At 37.4% G+C, this 24,294-nt stretch overlaps 1 protein-coding gene across 5 annotated transcripts; it reads right to left on the bottom strand.

The window, feature by feature from the left end:
- On the bottom strand, positions 1-18,462 carry etv1 (ETS variant transcription factor 1). 5 transcript variants are annotated; one of them, XM_017490248.3, is made up of 13 exons: positions 18,303-18,462; positions 17,746-17,909; positions 17,419-17,497; positions 17,076-17,123; positions 12,941-12,994; positions 9,561-9,690; positions 8,024-8,254; positions 6,284-6,531; positions 4,874-4,942; positions 4,715-4,783; positions 2,510-2,679; positions 757-858; positions 1-583 (listed from the first exon to the last, which is right to left on the bottom strand). In XM_017490248.3, the coding sequence occupies exons 2-13, from the start codon at positions 17,788-17,790 to the stop codon at positions 362-364; spliced, it is 1,467 nt and encodes a 488-aa protein (XP_017345737.1). In that variant the 5' UTR covers positions 17,791-17,909; positions 18,303-18,462; the 3' UTR covers positions 1-361. The 5 variants fall into 5 exon arrangements, with proteins under 5 accessions (XP_017345737.1, XP_017345739.1, XP_017345738.1 ...); XM_017490250.3 differs by having other exon boundaries at positions 8,024-8,215; XM_017490249.3 differs by having other exon boundaries at positions 17,746-17,906.
- Positions 18,463-24,294: the final 5,832 nt, after the last annotated feature.

Genomic DNA, 24,294 nt, shown 5'->3' with positions numbered 1-24,294 from the left:
CCCCCCCCCCCATTTATTGAAAAAAGAAACAAACATCAAAGGAGCAACTACCGTACCTAGGACAGTAGGTTTTACACGCTGCCCATCTCTGTCCATAAAGTGCACTCTTTGTCCCGGGGAATGACGGAGACAACAGAAAGAGGAATCCGAAGATGTCCTGATCTCACACAAAATTCATAAGAATTCTAATGACTGAGAGAGATTTTTTTGTTGTTGTTGGATTTCACTTGAATGGAGTTGTAAGAAAAGCTACGAGCGATAACCCCTCCACCACTGAAATGTTCATATCTTTTCATACTAGTTGTGAATTCTTACGAATTTGAAAAGGTGAGACCAATGTGGCAGAGTCTGTGCTCGATGATCAGTAGACGTAGCCTTCGCTGTAAGGGTGCGGGTTGCAGTAGGCTCCGTCCTGAACGTATGCCATGCTTTCGTCGTAGTGTGACAGTGGCACTGTCTCCTCTTCATTGATCTGCCTCTCCATGTCGGTCTTCAGCACAGGCCGCTGATTGTCAGGGAAGGCCATGGAGAACAAGGCCTCGGGGTCGCACACAAACTTATACACGTATCTCTCACCTGCCACCTAAAGAGCCAGAAAAAAAAGAGGAGATCAGTTTCACTTTATAGTGCTGCTTGAACATGGACGTGAACATAATTTACTAGCTTTTCTAATAGATTTTTGAAGAAAAGGTAATACATATTACATAAAACGTAATAAATTTTTTCATAATGCATTAGCTCTGTCACATCCTTTACCTTCTGCATGATCCCTTTCTCGTAGTAGTAGCGTAACGAGCGGCTTAGTTTGTCGTAGTTCATGGCAGGGCGATTCTTTTGGATCCCCCAGCGTCGTGCCACCTTCGGAATAAAAAATGGCCATAAGCACAAAAGAAGAATTCATTAATTCTCAACTGCAATCGGTCTTTATCACGGAATAGTCTCTAATTATATGCGACACATATTATTTTAGTCTCTAAAACTCCTTCAGGTGTACATACTGTATGTATCATTAGAGATGTGCTCATTAGGATGAGTGAAGCATGGCAGATGTTATGGCACCTGTCCGTATGCCCCCTGCTTCTTTTTCAAATCTCCCTCCCTCTATTCTCCATGAACCTGCCACAGTCGGCCTTTTTTCATTCACGTCGTCCACCTGCCTGGTCAAACCCTGCAGCCCTGGGTCACCTGATGGCATGAATTGGCCCCCTGTCCCCTACAGCTGCCCAATGGGCCTGTGCCAGCTTCCTCCACACACACAGACACACACACACACACAGGCTAAAGGGAGCTCTGATGTGCTGGATGCAGCTCACAAACGCAGCACTGTTAGTCTCCTTGAAAAACCTCGGCCAGTCAACATAGCTTTCACTTTCGAAATATTTAGCAGTCAGCTCTCTGCTGCATGTTGCATTTGGATGGACATAAAAGCTTGCTGTCTATTAAACAAGGCCTGACCTTTTTTATGGCCATCAATACATGACCATGAGTTCAGACTCAACATTTAACATGGTGGTTTGAAGGAAGAGTGAAAATAACTTGATTTGGCTAAATAAGGTTAGGCTTATATTTGGACAGTTGGATGAAGTAATCAAGTGATGAAGCAACTCACAGCATATTAGTGCTGCAGGACCTGATTTAAAACCAGACTTATCTAGTACTAATCTCATTGAAATGTAATTAAAGTGTTAGGTATCATTAATGCAATGTTTAAATGCAATTTTCTGAATAACCGAATGCACCATGAATAATTACTTAAATAACAATAAGAAACGTAACTTTAATGTTCAGTTTATGTTCAGAGTGATCAGTTTTTTATTTTCTAATCCAAGTAAAGCATGAGTATTTTTCCCCAACATGAGCCTGTATGTCCTTTTTAATTCATAGCGTAACATGGTCAGTTCCAAAATGACAAAAAGTGAAGCCATTCCCTGTCACATCTCTTCCTCCATGCCTTCATCCCATATTTACACTTTCACATGTGTGCACACCTGGCATCAGGAGGGTTCCCACAACAATGGAATAACTATTGTTTATATTGCTTATAATTTTGGCTAATCATAATGAATGATAATATACAGTGGGATATTTAATCTCTTACATTATTGGTTTATCATACAATTTATTTATTTATAAGGAAAGTACATCTTTATACTTTAAAGGGTTAAAATGCATTTCACAGTCATATTATATACAAACACACACACACACACACACACACACACACACACACACACACACACACACATATATATATATATATATATATATATATATATATATATATATATATATATATATATATATATATAATATAGTTCAATTTGTAATTTTCTCATCATGAGATTGTGATCAAACAAATATAATGACGTTAAAAATGTCTAGAAATAGTCTTAATAATCTTTTACTTATTTTACTAAATAGCTCTTAATGAGAAATATTACATACAGCTCTTTAGCATATTTTCAGTTAATAGGACATCATCTTTTGTGATCAACTTTGATTGCAGTACCTCCTCAGGTTCAATGAGTTTGAACTCCATTCCTCGGCCAGTCCACGCTATGAAGTGGGAGTTGGAGGGGTCGTCCAGCAGGGCCACCAAGAACTGCCAGAGCTGCAGTGAGCCACGCCTCTGATAGGTTGGACCCTCACGGTAAAGCCCTGCCTCCTGTTTGATGTCCCCTGCAGGGATGAAGCAGCTGATCAGGTCAGGATTTCAACAGTGTGTTTTCACTGAGGAGTACAGTAAATCTCATAGCCCAGAATACAGGATGTTTCTGCCACTTAATCTCCAAAATAAAGCAGGTTGTAATAGTAGACAACAATAAAGCAATGCAGAACCGCTTCATTTTAACAAGAAAACTAGAATTTAGTCACAGATAATGTAGAATATTCACAATAGTAGGAAATAATATCCCGAATAATCTTTCATGTAGAAGATCCTAAAAGCTAGAAAATGACAAGAACAAGATATAGATACACGAACCATATTTATTAACAACAAAATGTAGCACGACTTGCTGTTTTGCATCAACCTACACATTCACAATAATTCTGCAATTTGAACATTTATTCATTTATTATTATTTGTTGCTCACCCTCTATTGTTATCTGTGCAATACTCTATTTATCCATTAATGTATATAAACAAGGTGTTACTCATGTGCATATATTCATATTTGTATTCATTTGTACATACATCGAGGTGTTCATAGTGTACATATTACCATTATTATTATTATATTTTACTACTTTTATTCTTATTTTTCCATTCCTATTGTATATATATATATATATATATATATATATATATATATATATATATATATATATTAGACATTTTTTTCAATTCTATTCCTATTTAATATGTATTCTTTCCTATCTGTTTTTTGTGTAATTGAGCTGCTGTAATGAAGGAATTTCCCCAGTGTGGGATCAATAAAGTTGATCTTATCTTATCTTATCTTATCTTATCATAATACTCCTTTTTCCAAATCTGAAGATCATAATGGCAAACATCACATCACACTGACATGTAATTAGATAGAATTGGACAATAAGTATCATATGATAAGTATCATAATGTAGTATTAATCACAATATTTAGTGTTGACACCCAAACAGTGGACATACACAAAAAATATTTCTAATTATTTATTAAAAAAAATAATAATAAAAAATTATATATATATATATATACATATATATATATGTATATATATATATATATATATATATATATATATATATATATATATATATATATATATGGTAAATATTACATAGAAAGGCATTATTTATATATTCATTATAAAACTCATTATAAAATATTATTACTTAACCAGTAAAAAGTAAAGAAAATGAAACAATTCGTACTGAAATAAACTTATCAGTTGGAGTTAGTAACAACTGAGACAAGAAAAAGTGCTGACACCTGACGATACACATACAAAAGTGTACCCTCTGGACAAACAAACAAACAAACAAACAAACAAATAAATAAACAGATTCACCGCTGTAATGGCAATGCTTTTACTGAGAGTGAGGTGTTCGTTAATTTTTAAGATAATTATATGGTATTGTAGATAGTTGAATTTGTCTGCTTTTTTACTGCTATATTTGGCATGACAATAATGCAAATGAGAAATTCATTTCTCAGAAATTATTTCACTGCCTGTGTAAAGCTGAAACCCAGAAGATATTTATGACATTATATCAGTAATTATAGTAACACCCGATAACAGTAATTGTTTTGGACACTGATTTTTAATTGAATCAATTTTGAATGATGTTATTCTAACTCTTGCTCACGCACCCTGACATCACTGTTCCACTAGTTTGCATGGGTGTGTTTAATCACAACTGTACAGGTTACTACTTTCCAGGCAATAAGAAATTGCAGATCTGATGTCGTCAATATCAGGTGTTAGGCATGAAGAGATTGCAGCAATTAGTGCTTTGTGTTAGGTGTGTACATATATTTAGATTTATATTTAGATAAAATATGTGCTGTTATAACACATGAAAAAGCAAATGGTGTGTGAACGACAGCTTTCGGTTACACACAAAGATTTTCTCAAACAGCAAAAGCATTCATATTAGAATCCTTCAGTAAATAAAGCTTTGTACTGGTGAAAATCTGATTTTCTCATACATCAGGAAATGGATAATAGACTGAGATCTTACAATGATGACTTAGTTGCAAAATAAAACTTACCTTCAGCCTTTTCTGGTACTACACACGTGTCATCATAGAAATGCCTGGTGCCTTTATCAAACATGCAACCTGCAGCAACAAGACGTGTCTTATTATTATGTATGGGACCTAATTTCCTTTTAGATATAACAAATGTTAATGTGAAGCTTTAAACAATACCTTCAGTTCTGTTTGCATGAGCCAAATAACCCTCTTGTCTCAGGTAAACCGAGTGGCAGCTAGGCACTTCTGCAGCACATAAAGAAGCAAATAAAGAAATTAATTGAATAGCAATACATTTCCAATGCCACAAATTAAAGTACCTGTACAACATAGGCACATAAAAAAAAAACTGTGAGCGTTTGGTGCTATATTTTTCATTTTGTTATCTTGTAATGTAATTTAATCAAAGCAAAGGTTTCTAAGTGAAAGCTCAATAAAACAGCTAACCCTGTTCATTTAAGCCTTTAAAGATCTTTCAAGGCCTCATCCAAGTAATGGCCCTGTCGAGGAAATTACTGCTAATTAAATTAGCCACTGCCCTCCCATCCTCACTACAGCACACAACAAACATGCTCCTTTTATGGGACTGAATTCTTCTAAATGACAAGGCGAAGACACAAAACACAAAAAATATGTTTCCCACCCTCGAAGTAAAGAAGTTGTAATGAAATGTTATTATATAGGTTTGGTTTTGTATAGGCTCAAATTTTTAGGCTCAAGGTTTCAATTTTATTTCCCTAAAATGCAACGTGACATGTCTGTTTCTCAGAAGAGGGGATTAGGGCATGTGTCCTGATTCACATAACCACTACAGGAAGCAGCTGAGGGCCAGACGCTACATTCCTTCCTGACAGTCTGCTCCAGTGTACCTCTACGTTGTTTTTTTTTTTTTATGAATGAACAGCAAACGCCACTTCATTCATGCCAGAGCTCTGCCAATAGCCCGGGGGCCCTGGGGAGAGATTATGGGGGCCCTTCTCTCCTCCCTGCTCCAGCCAGGCCCTCAGGAAATGAGACCAGAACCTCTTTTCTCTACTAATGCACTAATTCTATCAGTCACCCCATCCCTCACACAGCCACGATCTGCCTTTAGAGAGAAAGAAAAAAAAAACCCGAAAAAACATTTACCGGAACAGTCTCAGACTCTTTCCTGTCATACTTGTGGGGAGGTTAGTACTCGGCTGAGGGGAGGTTATTAGCAAATTTAGGCTGACTGTTCCCGCTAACCAAATGCTAAACATCTGTGAGCTATGTATAATTAATTCATTTGTAAAAATGCACTCCAGAACAGAGGATAAGCTGAAATGTGCTCTATTGCGCGCACACACACACACACACACACACACACACACACACACACACACACACACACACACACACACACACACACACACACAAACACACATTGGGATAAGGAAGATTTGGATAAAATGTGACCAAAATCACAATACTGTATTGTATCTTTTCTATAGGGTTTGCTTAATTTAACATGGACCCTGTGTGAGAAAATCTTACTCGAACATCTACTATCTTATTCCTTAACATATAACACATTAATAAGTGCTCTTTTGCCTTTATGTAAATCACCTGAGTCATAGGTGAAATCTCGTGGCTCTTGCTTTATCATCATAGAAGGGGGATAAGATTGAGGCAGTGGCGCTCCCACCATGAGTGGATGCTCAAACAGTGGGTCAGAGTATTCCTGCTTAAACCCTTGGGACTGGAAGGGAATGCTAGGTTCAGACATTTGTCTGTGGTACAAGGGACGTCCATCTCGCCCCATCGCAGCTGGAGAAGGGAATGAATGACATGGTTCTGACAGCTGACGACGGAACCTGAGGAAAGTCATAACAGCAGCAAAGTCAGCATGGAAAATGGAAATTTTAATTAAATTAAAAATGAGCTTTTAACACTATTTTGTGAATGCAATACTGCATTCGAATGATTGGTTATAAAGCATGAGTAAATCATATATTCTACATAAACTTTTCCCAGTGAAAGTCAAAAAAAGGGCCACAACAATCATCTCATAATTAATAATAATCATCCAGCATAACTCATATTTTAGCCCCGTCACTAGGGCAGACAAAACTAACTTCTATCCCTCAGCTACTACAGAGCCCATCTCATTGCTGAATACTATTTCAGTTTGGAATAGAAAAAACATTTTTCTGAATATTTGCACTCAACTCAGACTGCATCAGATTCATTCAGACTTATTATAAAGTTATACTTCTACATCTCTTGTATCACATTATTATTTAACGTGGCATTTTTAATGTCTTCCTGTCTTGTGCTTTACTGTTGACCTGCTCACACACAAAGCCATTACAAACCCACCGATCTCGTCATGTGGAAATGAAATAAAATAAAAACAATCATCATTGTTCCCACCGTCCCACTTATTTAGAACAATGACATTTTTTTCTTACTGTCCTTCCACTTTGTTGACATTGAATAATTAATAATAACCTTCTGCCATAAGTGTTTTGCAAAGTATCTTTATTTCAGTTGTTGTGAAAGCCTCAGTTTGCTATGTTAAATGCTTTCTCTGATTAAAAAAAACAAAACAAAACCCTGTGAAGCACTTTTTTATGGTCAATCTTGCTGCTACACTTTTCTGACACTGATTTCTTCCATCCGACACTGTTGTGTTGTCCTGTCTAGTTAGCATACACTGTCCAGTTTATTAATTTATTATATATTTTGCAGTTGTCTTGCACTGTCTTGTATTTGCACTTTAGTTCATCCTGTTTACTGTGCAACTGTATTGTTTGTTGCACCATGCTGCTAAAGATATCACATTTTAGATGGAGGAATGACAATAAAACTCACTTGCCTTGACTTCAACCTAAACTATAACTGATTTGAATTTGTTTTGGATTGAATTGTTAGTAATATTTAACGTATAGCAGAAGGTATGATGGACTAAAACCTCCCGGGTAGTACATTAATAATTATTTTCAGATCTTTACCAATAAGTGATAACATGCATAGAGGATAGTGTTATACCTTTGTCTGGTTTATATAGTATAGAAATGGGCAGTATTCATATAAAGAATTTATTGCTGATTGTGGTTTCCAGAAATTCTAATAAGAAATTGGCAAATCTTAGAATCCTTGGATCAGAAACTGCTTGTTGTAGATCAAACACATCTCTCCAGTATTTAATAAGCTTCAATAAATCTTGAATATTGACTGTGCACAATGGCATTTAACCATCATGGCACTTTAAACACTCTATGTACCAGGTACAGGTATATGTCTGATGTGACCTATATGTATAAGAAGCTCAAGCCTGCTTTGGCACAGTATTTGCATAAATACCTGTGGTCAATGTTGTAGGTGGTGTCGGGGAGGGGCTGGGGGCCATTGAGTTGGGGGTATGTTCTGTCTGGTTTAGGGGTGAGGCCAGCACTGGGAGACACATGGTGCTGATGGGGGGACACGGGCGTGCTGCAGGGCGTATTTGCAGGACTGGAGCCCTTCATTCCTGCTGCATGCTTTTGCTCGTAGGCACTGCGATCATCAGGGAATGACAGGAGATTGGTTAGAGCCCTAAGGATTTTCAGAAAAGAAGCTCTATCAGGATAAGCTGATGGAAATATATGTAATTGTGTACATTAGTTGGAGAACTTTGTTTAACTACCTTGCACATGAGATCTGCAGCTGACATCAACACTTCAACTTTGACTTTGCAAATGCAATTACGTGCCATTCAGACACATTTAAACATAACATGCACAAATTCTCCCATTTCATCCTTCAACTCAAAAGAGAACATCGTTGACACTGAGCTCGCTAGTTTAACTCAGGTGTCATCAAGCTAGTCGTATTTTTCAGCACTGTGTTCATTTGAGTCCAATTTACACCCTTTACAACATGGAATGTCATAAGTGTATCATCAAATCAATGGAAAGATTACTGTAACCAGGCAACCATGTTTCATGTGGATGGTTGTCCAAGTGGAAAGAAAATTAGGTACATGTATTGTGATATAGTAATTGCACTTTTTTTTTTTTTTTGCCCTTTCGGTTTTAGATGCACCTGCTGTTTTGTTTCACATAACACAATTTCTTCTGAATGAAAAATTGGGGGGCTGGTGTAAATTACGAATATTGCACCACTATTTTACTATTGAAAACATAACTTCACTCAGACTGGAAACTTGAAGCACAAGGATCTCTGATATAAACAACATATGATTGTACGCTTGTACTGTGCAATATATATTAAGTAAATAGGAGACAAATTTGCAACATGCGACACACACAGCAGTAGACTACATTATGCTGCACGCACACACACAAGTGAATCATGCTACGCTTGAACAGGACTATGCAGACATGGACTGTGGGTTTCTATGGCTGCTGAAGAAATTAATCAAGAAAAAATGAACCACAGCAAGAAAAGCCAGCAGGACAATTAAAGGAGGGAAAAGAAGAGAAGATTTAAAGTTATTTAATACTGCAGTTACGTATTGTGAGGATAATGGGATGTTTATAAATTATGTCTCTCTGTCTGTCTGTCTCTGTCTTAAAGCATTATCCGTTTTCCAGTTACTTCAGTGAAAAATAGAAAGTGTATGTGCTAATTGATGAAGTATCTAAGGGAGTATAATAGGTTAAAGGAGTGCTACAGTCTTGTGCTTTTCATTGTCCTATAATGCTTTGCTATGTTCTTATAAAAAAAACAACAACAACAACAACAACATCAAATAAACCTCATTCGGAATCCTATCTGAATGTTGTATTGGTGAATTGTGTATATGTGTGTGTGTGCGTGTGTGTGTGTGTGTGTGTGTGTGTGTGTGTGTGTGTGTGGGTGGGTGAGTGTGTGTGCGTGTGTGTGTAATTGACCATACCTGATGTTGTACATGCATTTCTCTCCATAGTGGAGCTTGAAGGGTCTATCCTGACTGCAGGCTGATCCCAGATTAGCACAGGGGCTGTGGGGCTCACGCTTTATCCTCAACTGCAGCCCGTGGAATGCCACTGTGTACATGTGATAGAGAGAAAGAGAGAATGAACCAATCAAAAATAATGCTGTAATTAAAAATTCACTGATAAAAGAGCTTCAGCTACCAACAAGGTGCTGAAACACCCTGAGAAAACCCATTTAATGAGTTGTTAAAGCACATGTATTGATACAAAAAAGTTAACCCAAGATGAAACATAATTCAATTTATTTCATTGTGTCTAAAAGACATGTCATTTCCTGGCGTGGTGTAACCCACTGTAAACGCATGCTCTCTTTTAGCTGTATGCAGATATCGCTCAGACAAGAAGGATATCATTGATCATGTGGCTCTCTCGCTCTCTCGCTCTCCCTTCGCCTTCCCACACCATTCCCATTTCTCATGCCTTAAAGGGCTGTTAAGAGCTGAACGACTGCTGATGAATCTCCTGTCCTTCTGAGAAAAGATCAACGCTAAGTCAGTTAGCCTAGCAAAGCAGCTCTTAGTCTGTACAGTATTGAGAAGTAATGCAGCACTGCTGCTGCCACTCACTAAGGATGGATTGGGCTGTACCTGAAAAATATAAATTTTCATCAGTTATCAAAGCACCTGGACATTTATCTATCTATCTATCTATCTATCTATCTATCTATCTATCTATCTATCTATCTATCTATCTATCTATCCAGCTTTACGACTATCTATCCATTCATTCCATAATGGATAAATAAAGATTGGAGAGTCTATAAAAAAATTCTCAAGCAGCTGTCCTCACCATAGTGGAAAATCACGAAGACTAATTCCCAACCCCCTGTGAGATTTGACCTTTTACGATCATTGATCGGAGGTTAAAAAGGCACAAGATAAAGACCTCTGACAATGTCGAACAGAGTAACACTCGTTAAGCAGTGGCTCCATCGCCATAATTATGAGGGTGTAATGAGGGTGGAGATGCGTTATTACAGCTGATGATGATGGATTCTGAATTGACCAGCCATAAGGTTTCAATTCCACAAACTATATACATTAAATCTACTTTTTATTATTATTATTATTATTTTTTATGAGCAAGCAACGTATTGTGTAACAAACTGCCAAACACAATTAAAGGATAGATAAAACAGACAGGCAATGGATTAAACAATGCATTTTTCAATGGATCAAAACAAGAACCACTTAAAGTACAGAAAAATACCTCATTATGGATTTTAGTCTGAGGAACAAAAGTATATAAATCAGTACAAAATGTATTTGCTTTTCAGCGAAGCTGAACCCTATTTTCAGCGGGGGACGTCATGCGTGCGACTCGTTCAAGATTGCAGCAATTACAGACACATTGATTTCTCTTAATGGACGGCATTACGATGATTTTGTCTGTGGCATTTGCTGCTATTATTCATTTCCTCCAAATTTGGATGATAGTTTAAAGAACTATAAAGATGGAAAGAGTTCCCATTCACATTTGCACATTTCCCACTGTTATGGAAAACAAAATATAGTCATAATGTATAACATAATAATAATAATAATAATAATAATAATAATAATAATAATAATTATTATTATTATTATTATTATTATTATTATTATTATTATTATTATTATTATTATTATTATTTTAGTCACATGTGGGCAAATATATAACAAATTCTTAATTTGCATTGCTTGTTTTCCTAACACAGGTGTCTTGCTTACAATATTTGAACAGAATAGTCAGAAAAGCATCAAACATGTTGATAAATTTAACTAACACTAATGATTAAGCACTTTATGTATATTTTTAATAATACAGTTATACTGAGGCAAATCTCACATTTATTAAAAACCATGTTATTAAATAAATTGGTGGATAATGATATAGTCAGTGAAAGGTCAACTGAGGAATCGTAAGTTCTTCCAGATACAGAATGAAAACTATTCTGTTTTCATTCATTTTTTTCCAGCTGTTACATTGTCTTTACCTAGTTTGTGTTCATTCCTGAATGACCTGAGTAAAAAAAGACTGAGCCTTTCTTATTAGTGTTGTAATATGAACTTCTAGACTGCATATCTGTTTATTTTTATTTTTTATTTTTTAGAAAAACTCCCTACAAATCCAAACATCTACATTCCCCAGCATTTAGTTTTAGCTTCTCTCAAACCATTCTAGTTTATTCACAGATTCATATAGTCTCTTTTATAGTCCTGTGCTTTGTGTGGTTGTGTGCTGAGGGAAACTGAGCAAGCGGGGCCGTGCCAGCGTTGACACATATGGGAGGGCTGCATGCTAGGCTGCCTGTTCAGGAGCGCCACAACCGCGCCCTCGCCCTCCCACCATCTGCCCATCCCTCCTCTCCTGCCCTGCTCTTCCCTCGCCTGCATCCACAAATGCCAGCTAACAGCACTGAGCCGGCTCAATGACACTGCACTACAGTGCACAGGGACGCAAAGTGGATGCGTGTTTAAAAATATACAAACCACCAGCTGATTCAGTACAGTAAGTGCACAGTATCCACCACTGTGCAGAATTATATTAGGTGAAGTGGTATTTTATTCTGAAGTGAGGTCACACAATAAATCCCTGGCTGTTATAAATGCAGTTATTGTAATCTCACAATCCTAACTGTTTTCACGCTTTACGCCCAAACATAGAGCCAAGAAATCCTGATTTAACTCGTGATGAGGAGAAATACACCCGGTTACGGTACTCTTATAAGCAAGAGTATTGTGTGCTGCTTGGTGAACTTCCGTCACAGGACAAAGCCCTCTATTTTTTTTTTCAGCATTCTCAGTGCGGTGGTGTGTTTTGGCTTCTCTTTAAGACATAAGCTGGCCTCATACCCCACTGTGCCACACTCAGTCCATGCCACTTCCGACACTGGCACTGAATCCGCTGATCGCCCCGAGCCAAGTCTACTTCCTATGGCCATTTAAAGTAGTACCGGAGCTAGCTGCTACATGCACCACACAACCTACAACTCAGTCTTACTTCTACTTACAGAGATAGCAATAAACGTATACTAAACAATACAATACATATATATGACAGTTTTATAAAACCTGATTTGAAACACTTATACTGTGTTTTTATATATATATATATATATATATATATATATATATATATATATATATATATATATATATATATATATATATATATATATAAGCTGATTTTACAAATAGCTTATGTTGCCCGTAAAACATTGAGTGACTATTTTACTATCAACCATGAAATCATGTAAAACCTTTAGTAACTTTTAGAACGGTACAGTTCGAAAAGCAAAATAAGAACGCACTACACTTACAGTTTTCACCCTGGAAGTCAGGCACAAACTGCTCATCGTTGTCCGGAACTTGAGCTGAACAGAGAAAAGAAAGAAAAAAAGATGAGAACAGGACCAGATTAGTTTCTTTCCTCCTTGCCTGTGGCTAACTCGAAGAGTTAACACAATCTGTATTTAAGTCATTTCCTCTATTACGCTCCAATGATTTAAACAGTAATGAATCAAAAATCGTAATCCTACGCATGCGGACATTTATTCATTTATAACAAAGAAGACATATCCTCTAATTATGTCAATAATCTAATTTGGACTTCATTTGCTGGACAGAACAGGGCCCTGCGTGTGAAACACATCCTAAATCTCTGTCAGTCATGTTCTGAGAAAAAAATTCTATGAGTGAGGGTTAAATTATCACATGGAAAGAAATATTGCATTTTTGAGCGAGCACCAAAATACTCATAACACTAAATCTTCCATCTAGAATAAATCCACAATGTTTTCTGCTCTCTTTGTTTTGACGAGTGTTTTTTTTTTTCCTCTTTGAGGCAAGACTTGGGGACAGCCATGCACCCAAAAAAACACCCATTGTTCACACCGCCTAATTGGGACACGTCCCCACTGGTGAATGCACCTGTACCTGCCGCGTCGGCTCGCCTCCAAACTAAGCATCTCTCCTCCACTGCTGCCTAATGCTAAAATAATGAATCCTTCAGTGCAGACTGCAATCAGGCTTGTTCATGTTTATGTTCCACACGTTTTACACTTTGAGTGTGTGTCTGTTTCCCACTAGCCCGATCTGGTGTAAAAGCCTGTGAGGCAAAAATCAGTATGAGACCTCTGAGCGCCAGCCTATTAGCACGTTCATTTTGGAGTGATAAATATGGATTTCCATTTTCACACTAACAGTAACATGTCAGGGCACACAAATATAAATATACAAACGCACTGCACTTTTATTTGGTTTAATGAGCGCAATAAGTTAAGTTTTTGCTTTTCTTAACACACACACACACACACACACACACACGCACACACACACTTGTGTCCACTCTAACACATGCTGCATGCAAAGCAGATGACAGATGACTTATCTTTATGGTAAAAGCCTGTGTGGTTATAAAGGTGTTTAAAAGCTCAAAGAGCACTTCAAATACGCACAGCAACATCACCATTACAAAACCATCACCCATCTGACAGATTGGTCCAAATTTACAATGAAAAAGGGTGCTGCTAACATTCATGTCTACCATTTATTTACTATCTTAGAATGAAATAAGGAAGAAAGGAGGCACAAAAGACAGAGTATAGGTTAACGCAAATGAGAGGGAGATGAAGAGACAGGGAGAAGGAAGAAAGCTGCAGGACTCAGCAGGGTGAATGAGAGAGCCTGTGAATGAGACAGCTGATCCAGGCAGCACTACTGAGGACGGCCTGGGAGTTGGAGCACTGCCGTCATTCACAGGAGAAAAAAAAAAAAAAAGACACACACAGTGAAAATGCAGGCCTCGAGTGGCTCGATCATTACACACAGATGCACAGTGGTGCAAACACACTATTATAAGTTCTCTGTACAATTCACATTAAAGTGACACTGGATAAGAGTCTACCTTTAGGACACAAACCTACAACTGACTTGACATAAGAATCAATTTTTTGTAATTGTTACTTTCCTTTCAGAAGATGCTTCCCTGTATGACATAGATAAAAAAAATTTAAAAACTCGTCTATAATTTTTAAAGGGACTTATAGCTGGCTGCCCTGGTGAAAATGACACATGCGTGTCAAATGACCACCCCATCACCTCTTTAGTCTCTCATGTCGGAAATACAGTCGGTCTCTCATACGTCTTCCTCTTCTTTTCAATTACCTGAGACGATAAATCTCTGAAATGATTCCAGTAGTTCTTCGTTTTGGTTCTAATGGACAGGAAGTCATCTATTAAATCTATCTACAATTTGCCTATAACCTCTGGCCACCGTGCCTGACTGATGTAAGACAGACTGAATTGGGTTCGTCACTATAATATCTACAGCAGTGGACAGTTCCTTTTTTTTTTTTTTTTTTAAATCCCCATCTTCCTTCCTGAGGCACTAAAATATTTAAATGATGTCTTATTCTTTTAAAGGCCCTGAGGTGGAATTTCTATAATCATACTGGCACTGAGGAAAGCAAAGTGTCCTCAAATCTATTCCTAAGCGGGTTTTTCATCCGAAAATTCTTCAGCAGTACTGCAAGGATTTTAAACGTGTTAAAGAATACATGACGATGGTCTAAGGTTATCAAATATTGAGATTCTTTCACACCTAGGTGTGCGCCGGGTCATATTTTAGTCCGTTTGATGGTAATGATAATGTCTTTATACACATTTTTATTACACTGAACATCTGTGAAACGCGCAATAACTGTAAAGTCTATTACTATAATTCACCAAGTTAATAATAAAAGTTAATAATAAACGTGTATAATTATTATTATTTTTTACCTAAATGTCATGACTTAATTATTAAATGTCCAATTATATTTCTTAATGCCAAAATGGCTAAAAAGTGAAATCATAAACATAAACAAGAACATTAAGTTAATTGCTTATTTCGTGTACAGCACAGACCCTAAGCAACAAAGACGTAGACTGTGGAAATATGTCCCTAATGCAAAACACTGGTCCAAGTTTTACAAAACTACTTTGCATAATTTTAATGTGACAATCTATTTTGTTTATTTAAAATATGCACATAAAAGATGAGGTTGACCTTCTGGGTCAAACTGCTTAGAAGGATATTAGAAATCCAAACTACAACTTCTAGCGGATTCTGATGCATATTCATATATTATAAACCTCTCTAAAATATTTAAGGCAGTACTAGAAAATAAGAGTACAAGAAATAAGGCATTGTTTTAAAAAAAATAAACAACTCAAATCTGTGAATATGAATAAACAAAAATATATCATTAAAAATTATTGAATTCTTACAAATATAAAGCCTAATCGTTTAATAACCCTTAAAAATTCTATTAAAATTGTTGTAAAGAACAGTCTAAACCAGCCATCTAATTTTTTGTCCAGAATGATTTTTGTTAAACAATTTTGTGCTCAAAATCATACAAAAGTTTTCGCAAAAAACGCATTCACGCACACACACACACACACACACACACACGCACACAAATAGTGTTAGATTCTTTTAGTCAACTGATAATAAATGCAGACATTTTCCAATTATACATATTTAAGATGAACTGCAATCAATACTATACTGTACTACTATAGTTACCTATCTAAAGATTTGGAAATTTTTACCTCTTAAGATTTTTTTTCTGAATTATATACTAAACTTTTTCGAACACAAATAGCTACAAACATGTTCAATTGCCAGAAATATCACAGGACAAAACATACACCACTAACCTAAAGGCCGGTGCTGCAAGCAAGAAGGAAACAAGACGCTGGCGCTCAAGTCCTGAAGCATCCCGTTACACCATAACAAGCATGTCTTTCCATCAGAAAAAAAATCAATCAAGTCAGAAAAGTAAAAAAAAAAAAAAAAGAAATTGTGGAGGCTACGGCTCAGGCTGCACCCCTTCTGTGCATTTTCAAAAGTTGTCCATTTGTCCAAAAAGTGAAAAAGCTCTTAACACGCAGCACTGATAACTGTAGTTCTTTAGAAAGATTCATATATAGACACTATAAGAGGATGTAAGGGAGAGAAAGACAGAAGCAGAGAATGTGCATGTGTGAGAGAGAAAGAGAGAGAGAGAGAGAGAGAGGGAGAAAGAGGTGGTGGTGGTGGTGGCTCGGCTGCCTTAGCATTTGCCAAAAGCGGGGGAGAAGAGAGTGAGTGCGATCGCAAGTTCTCCTGGTAATTTGTGATGACACTCGCAGTAGAAGCTCTTCGGTCTCCCTCTAGACTCCTCTGCCTCTTTAATGTATGCATGACACATGAGGTGCCTTCGCCACACACGCATTAATTGGACTGCATATTAGGCATTGTAACTTGAGGCATATTGCTTTCCCCTCCCCCACCTTTTCGCTCTCTCTCCTCTATTTCTCTATCTTTAACACAAAAGCGCTTGTTGATCATCCAACCAACTATAGATAACTTCAACAAGGCCAAGCTTTTAACACAGAACACACACACACACATATACAAAAGCTTACCTTCTGCCAGCCAGGTCTCCTGAAGTTGGCTGAGATCTTGGAAAAGCTCTGTGACAAAGGACAGACATGAAATCAGAAAAAGGACCACAATGACAATCTTCGCTTATTTCACTTCAGACTACAGTTTGTGCTATTCTAGTTCAACAACACACACCTCAGTCTGGGTCTGAGAGCTGGGGGAGCATGTTGTGAAGCTTCTTCAGAGGCATGTGGTTTGTAATTGAGATTTTACAGAGCACAGAGTGCAGGTGGAAACAAGCAAATTGCATTTTGTGAAATGTTAAGAACCCGTGAAATGAAGATTGCCTCTTTCAGCCACCCCCTCTACATGTTCTGTGCTTACCCTCAGTGTCCAAAGCCAGGTCAGAGTTAATGAATTTCCTTTTCTTGTCTTTTGCCAGTCTGTTACTGCATGCCTTTCCCTGTGGATTTGAGGAACAGACAAACAAATCCATTTATCAGAGCTGAGCCAGGGCGCTCGGGCTGTGGTGTTCATTTTGGATTGAAATCAGTTTATTAACTTTATTTATTTATTTTTGCCAGATTTTCACTTTAAAGGTCTAAGACATCACGTGTAAGCTGTTCGATTAAATATAATATGAGTAGCCTACTTTTGTGTGCTGCATCTGTGATGCAGACCAGGCAACATGCAACCTTGCAGCCTACTTACATGTGCATGAATGAAAGGCACTCGCTGGTCATAAAGTGTGTCCATTCTGCAGCAGTTTGGACTCTGACTCTGGGAGATCTGAGTGGAGATGTTAGCTGGAGCTGTGCGTTCAGTGCGCCGTCCGATCAGCGCCTGAGCTGCTTTGAGTTAACGGCTTGAAGCTGCTTTAGTGATGAGGGAGGGGAAAAAAAAGCATGAATGAAGTGCTCGAACCCGCAGAGAAGGTCCGCTTTCAGATGCTCCATTCACCAAGACGCATACAAGCGTGTAATCTGGCGATCTGCGCTCCAAACGCGGAGTGTCTCTCAGCGTCGGCGCGTATTTAATATCTAATCTGTCCGATTCATTTCATACAGCAGGTATGAGCAGCAGGTAGGATAAACTAACACTTCAATTACGGTTGAATTAACATATTCAGGATTGGATTAACTCTTGGTACACGGATTAAAAGCCTAACGTTTGCGTTTATGTTGCGCGCAGCTGTGTTCATGTAACACTGGAGAATTTACGCGTCGCTACGGACTTTCCAAACTCACCGATAGAAATGTCGCACTCACCTCTATAAAACGCAGCGTGTTGTATCCACAAGTTGAAACGGGAAAAGGTGCTGAGTCTCGGCGCACAGATTTCGGCGATCAGGTCCGCGAGTTCTCGGCCTCCCTTCAAAGCCGCGCCGCCGCTGCGCATTCTCATTGGCTCCGAGCGCCGCGCCGCCAAACCCCGGAGCGCCCCTTCTGCCCTCCACAGTCCTGTTTACACTCCTCTAACATCACGTAGACCGAATTTACATAGATGTACGGCAGAACAATAAGGGCTGTCGTGATCATCGGATTTTGGTTATGATATGTTCCTAGAGTGGCACCCAAAGAGTACTTCTTATATAACTTTAAAATATATAACATTTTTTATTTATTTGTTTGTTTATTTTTTTTTTTACCTCTAGATGTGGATGGGACATATCTTCAAAATATTTTATGTACATAAATAACACAATAGTTAGTTTCACATTTGAAAGGTACACTACATGCACATATCTACCTAAACAATACACAATAAAGGAACACAAGATATACCCCTGATTCTACCACCCCACTGATAAGGAAAGCCATTGTTTTGTACCTTTTCCCCACTGTGTGTATGTATTTTCTTATAGTTTGTCTTGGAAGCCATATGCACACTCCAATGTTGAAACATATAAATGCACACACAGTCACAAGGAAGGTGAAAGCAACAGAGGAAAAGTTTGAATTAATGGCAACACTGTTTGCAGGTGTGCAATCTAAAGAACTGTTAAAAGTAGCAAATAACTGCAAAGAGCAAAACCCATCAATCCTCCAACTTGAATTCACACACTATGCCTTATGTGTGTGGACTTTTAAGGAATAGCTTTAAAAAATGTACAAAATTTTCTCCCTTAATAGTATTGATCAGCCAAGATACTGTATATTTCATGTCTGAAGTTCTTTAGATTTGCACTGGTGCTATGAGGGTAAAATAGCTAAACATAAGCGTATATCCTGCTGTTTAGCATCATGCAAACAGCAGGCCTAAATCATCACATGCAACCCGGTTGGCAAAAAAAATACCATTGCGCCATAATCAGTTTCATAAAATATGCCCAAAAAATCCAAATCACTTCTAATGTAAAAATCCATTTTTAAACTCTTACATGAGACTGATGCTCATGTTGAATGATAAACTATGTGCTGAGGAAAATGAGTTCTGCGACATCCTTTTGTCATTTTTTGACAATAACAGTATGTGATAGTGTGATAGCACATAATTCAGCTCAATTTAAGGCAAGTGTGTGATTATTAGGACATGGTTGGTTTGTTGTATTTGGGTCTACACTATTCACATGGTTGATGGACAGCATGTGTATATTAACACTATAATTGCATACTATCCATAATGTTAAGCTATAACATTTGCAGTCTTTTTTTTTCAGCCAAAGTGCTTTCACTCGGTGGGACTTGAGAACCACCGTTATAGACTGAGAGAATTCCATTACAGGAACTTGATGATACAGAGTGACACTTTAGGTTATTCAAGGTACCACTAGAGTTTTAAAATGCACAGGTCAGTTAGGGGTGTACAATTGACATAAGATAAATATCAAATCAAAGTTCCATGCAAAAATCAAAGGTCCATGCAATATCAAATCAAAAGGTGAGTGCTGTTGTTCGGAAGGTCTAAGGTTCAAGTGCACGTGTCAAACTGACATAGGTTGGGGTAAATGCATCAAGCACTAACTGTCCATGTGATGGAATGTGAAAAGGTAAAATTTGTAAAATTAACAATGTTCCATGAGTACTGAAGCATTGCCATTCACCACTTTGTTACATTTTGTGAATCCTAAACCTCTAACTAACCAAAGTATTAGCATTAGTATTTGCATACAATATATCTGTATAAATACTCTTTGGTCATATCAAATTTAATCCACAGTAGACTATAAATTGTGAATCTTTTTATGTGACACGTGCTTCATTTCTTAATCTGCTCATAACAGAACGGGTATGCATTAATGATCAGGGCTTATATAAAGTTTGAATATTTTCTCAGCCACACACAAGGAAGTGTTCCATTAAAAGTAATAAACTGCCAACTGCAGCTGTAAATTAGTTGTTTTACATTTCTGTTTTTTTTTTTTTTTTTCTCACTCCACAACACTTGCTAATGTTATAGTGCAAATTTAATTGGGAGCTATGCCGAGCATCAATTATAATTCAACATCAACATCAAGAGATCTGTAAATATCAGCCATACTTTCAACTAACCCTCGAGCTTTGCTGATAAAAGCCCACAGACATTTGCAAAGATAATAAGAAGGTAAATGGTAGTAAATGCCTCAAACAGAGGCCTTCTTAGATCTTCACTTCAGAGGAAAAGCCAACATGACATTTGTCATTTGTCATTGACAATCTTAAGACAAAAATAGATACAATATGACGGCCATCAAGATTAACAGTAAGTGTTAGGCCAAAAGGTTTCTGGGTGCCATGTCAAATGAAACACTTAATCTCATTAGACATTTTATCAGGTACACCAACATTTATCTGATTGTAGCCAGCATACTGATGCTATGGATACTAGCCCACCTATTAATGAAACCATGTCAATGTTAATCTCTGAGAATGATCCACCAGCTAAATAATATCTTGTCAGTGGTGGACCTGTAGTTTTTTCTTGTTAATGAAGCACAGGGTACATGTGTATATCAGATAGGCTACACTTAATTGGATACATGTTCTAAAACATATGCGATAATGTTTTACTTGACATTGTTCACACAGCATTCCCAATTAAACAAAAACTAATATTAGGAAAATTATGATGTTAGTGTTAATGGCTTTAATTCATCAGTGTTGCATATTGTCAAATATGATCATGAAATGAGCAGATGCACATTCCACTGATATTTTCCTTATTCATCAATTTAATCTTTGGTGTATCTATATAAGCAAGTCTGGTCAGAGTACAAGAAAACTTGAGGGAAATGCCTTAACAATATGAAAAATGATCAAGACCTTGTTGTAGCTAAGAGGCTTTATATACTTTGGTGAATCTAAGGACGATGTCTCTGTGATCTTAGTCTTCTCATTAGGGCTATCCTTGGTAAAAAGTACCAAGTCCAGACTAGGTTTACCAGTACTCATCCTGGAGCCAGGCCTGAGAGTGGTGTCTGGTGACTAGACCACCCACATAACCCAGTGAAACTCAATAAAATGTTACAACTTGGAGCTATATTGTGGGCTTACCACCTGCAACATGAAATGTTGGGTTAGGTGCAATGACATTCTGGTGGCAGGTGTGTGATGGACAGTTTTAGATGGATTAAATGCATGCAATATAAACTGGCTTTGGGAACATGCATTATCACTTTTCTGTCAAGGATAGAGTCTGGGCTAGTGTGTTCTAGGCATATTCAGCCTTATATCCACAGACAGTACAGGCTCTGGTACTAAACATCTTGATTGGGGGCCTCTCTCCCCACTGGAGAACTCTGCATTGTGGGGATATTCACCAGACCCATACTGAAGGCTTCACAATTGGAGATTTTCCCAGGAACAAGAGGGTTGCTATAATATGATTTTGGGTCTCAGAAAACACACTCCGATTTTTGTTTTTGCATATGCACCAACAGCAGTTTATATTCAGCCTTCTTGGAGCAGGTGCTCAAGAGGGTAGCTCCTACTTACTCAATAGTGCTACTGGTGGACTTCAATCAGTCACGTTGGGAATGGTAAAGATTCTTGGATGGCAGGAAAGTCCTCTGGGATCTGAACTGCATTCACTGAAAACGTTATAATCCTCTACCAGCCACAACTTGTCAATAACAAACACTTTCAACTTTCAAGGGTGACTTCTGAATAATGCTCTCAGAGGGATCTCCTGATTCATGCAAGAGATATAGGAAAGCCAGAAGGGCTGCAGCAAAAGCAGTTGCAGAAGCAAAAGCTTGGACATGGGAAGACTTAGGAGAGGCCATGCAAAAAAAGACTTTTGTGTGGCCTCAAAGACGTTCTAACAAACTGTTAGGAGGGGAATAAGATACCATACACCATGAGTAACTGAGGCAGAATATTGATCTCTACTGGGGATATTGCAAAGCAAGGAAAAGAGTGTCTGAAAAACACTGTAACCAAGTGCACATATCAACATGGCATGCTGAATATCATTATTTCCATCATAACTGCCCTCTATTAGGACTACATGCAAAACTATTATGGAGTATGTCTAAAAATTGATTGTACACATGTACCAAACTAATCCCAAGAAAGACTGTTCCAAGCAACATATCAGCAGCTGAATTTAGCAACACAGAGACACACAACAGCGAAACACAACACAACTGCGAAACTCACACTGACTTTACAAGCATCACTAACTGAGCAACCAATTAAAAGAGAAACCCGTTCCACAAATACCAAATCAACAACAATGCCACATATTTACGCTGAAATAATAGTAAATAAGCCTTACCTTTTAGCAGAACATCTTCTTTCCTGACTTTGTGCATACAAAGTCATTAATTAAATCCTCAAAAAAAATTTGCTAAATCGAAAGAGTGAAAATCCAAGAGTGATTGTGCATACATTGTGAATGGTGACTACGTGCCATGATAGTTTTTTTTTTTATATATTTTTTTATTTTGTGTTAATCACATCTATGGACAATCCAGCATTCAGCTTCTCCAAGTCTGAGGCCATGTTTCTATCCCAGGAAACAGTGGGATGCTCCCCAATGCAGGAGTTTAAGTACCTTGTGATCTTATTCACAAATGATGGCAAAAGAGAGCATGAGATTGACAAAACAGATCAGGTCAGTGGCAGCAGTATTACAGAGTCTGTACTGGCTTGTGGTAGTTCAAATGAGAGACTGGAGTCAATAATCACTCTAAGGTCTGCCTGTGACCCTAATACAAGTACTTCTGTTTTGTCAAAACTAAGTAGGAGGTTGTTTCTCAGCATCAATTTTATAATGTCCTTTGTACATTCGTCCTTTTTATTAAGCTGGTGTCTGTTGTCTGGCTTTGCTGAAACACACAGCTGTGTGTCATCAGCATAGTAGTGGAAGCTAAGATCATATTTCCAAATAAGTCTAGACAGAGAAATATATATATATATATATATATATATATATATATATATATATATATATATATATATATATATATATAAAGAGAAAGCAGTGGTCTTGGAACAGAGCCTTGTTTTCTTTACTTTACCGACATAGTCAGCATTTACAAATTATTGTTAGTGGACATTCAAATAAGGACCTGACATTCAAATAATAACCTGACTCAGGACAGAGCTGTTCCTGTAACCAGAGCAAAATTCTTGTACTAGAATAATATTTCAATCTCTGGTATCAAAAGCTGCACTAAGATCAACTAACACAAGCAAGGACAATGATCAGAGTGAAACACTGATCAAAGGCCAGTAGAAACAGCATTGTTTTAATATGCTGATGAGGCCTAAACCCTGGGTGAAATATGTGATACTTATTAAAGTATTCACTTCACTGCAGTATGTACTTTGCTGCAGTATGTACTTTGCTGTAGGTTCTTGGTGATAAAGGGGAGGTTAGATATTGGTCTATAGTTTAACAACCAACAAGAGCCAAGGTCAGGTTTTTAAAATGAATGAGTTGATACCTGCTAGTTTAAAAGATTTAGCTACATAGATAATGCTGAAAAGTTGATTTTTTTTTAACAGAGTGCTTCTGGTAGTATTTTTAAGACAATGCATCAGTATCAGATCTAGTATAAAAAACTGATCATTTTGGGGAGGAAATCAGGGAAATGAATTCAGTCTGGATTGGAGTAAAAGATTCTATTCACTCCACTGACGTGGTTATATTGGTCTCAACATAGTAACTAGGTATTATGTTGTCTGACTTAAAATGAATGCTCTGTATTGTCTGTCTAATGATTTTGTCAATTTCTCTACCATTAATGTCAGTAAAAATGAAAGGTCAACATTTTTTAACCATCCTTTCTTCCATTAAAATAACAACTGATATTTCATGTTTTTATTGTGTGTG

Source organism: Ictalurus punctatus, chromosome 17 (genome assembly GCF_001660625.3).
Source record: "Ictalurus punctatus breed USDA103 chromosome 17, Coco_2.0, whole genome shotgun sequence".
Classification (NCBI taxonomy): Eukaryota; Metazoa; Chordata; class Actinopteri; order Siluriformes; family Ictaluridae; genus Ictalurus; species Ictalurus punctatus.
The sequence above is the reverse complement of the archived record's forward strand: the minus strand, read 5'-3'. Positions and strand labels throughout refer to the sequence as shown.

Coding starts and splice junctions, on each gene's coding strand:
- etv1 (XM_017490248.3), bottom strand. CDS start 17,790: ATGGACACACTTTATGACCAGCGAGTGCCTTTCATTCATGCACAT. Junction 8,255..9,560: donor AAATGCATGTACAACATCAG/GTATGGTCAATT, acceptor GAAAATCCTTAG/GGCTCTAACCAATCTCCTGT. Junction 4,943..6,283: donor AGATTTCACCTATGACTCAG/GTGATTTACATA, acceptor TATGTGCTGCAG/AAGTGCCTAGCTGCCACTCG.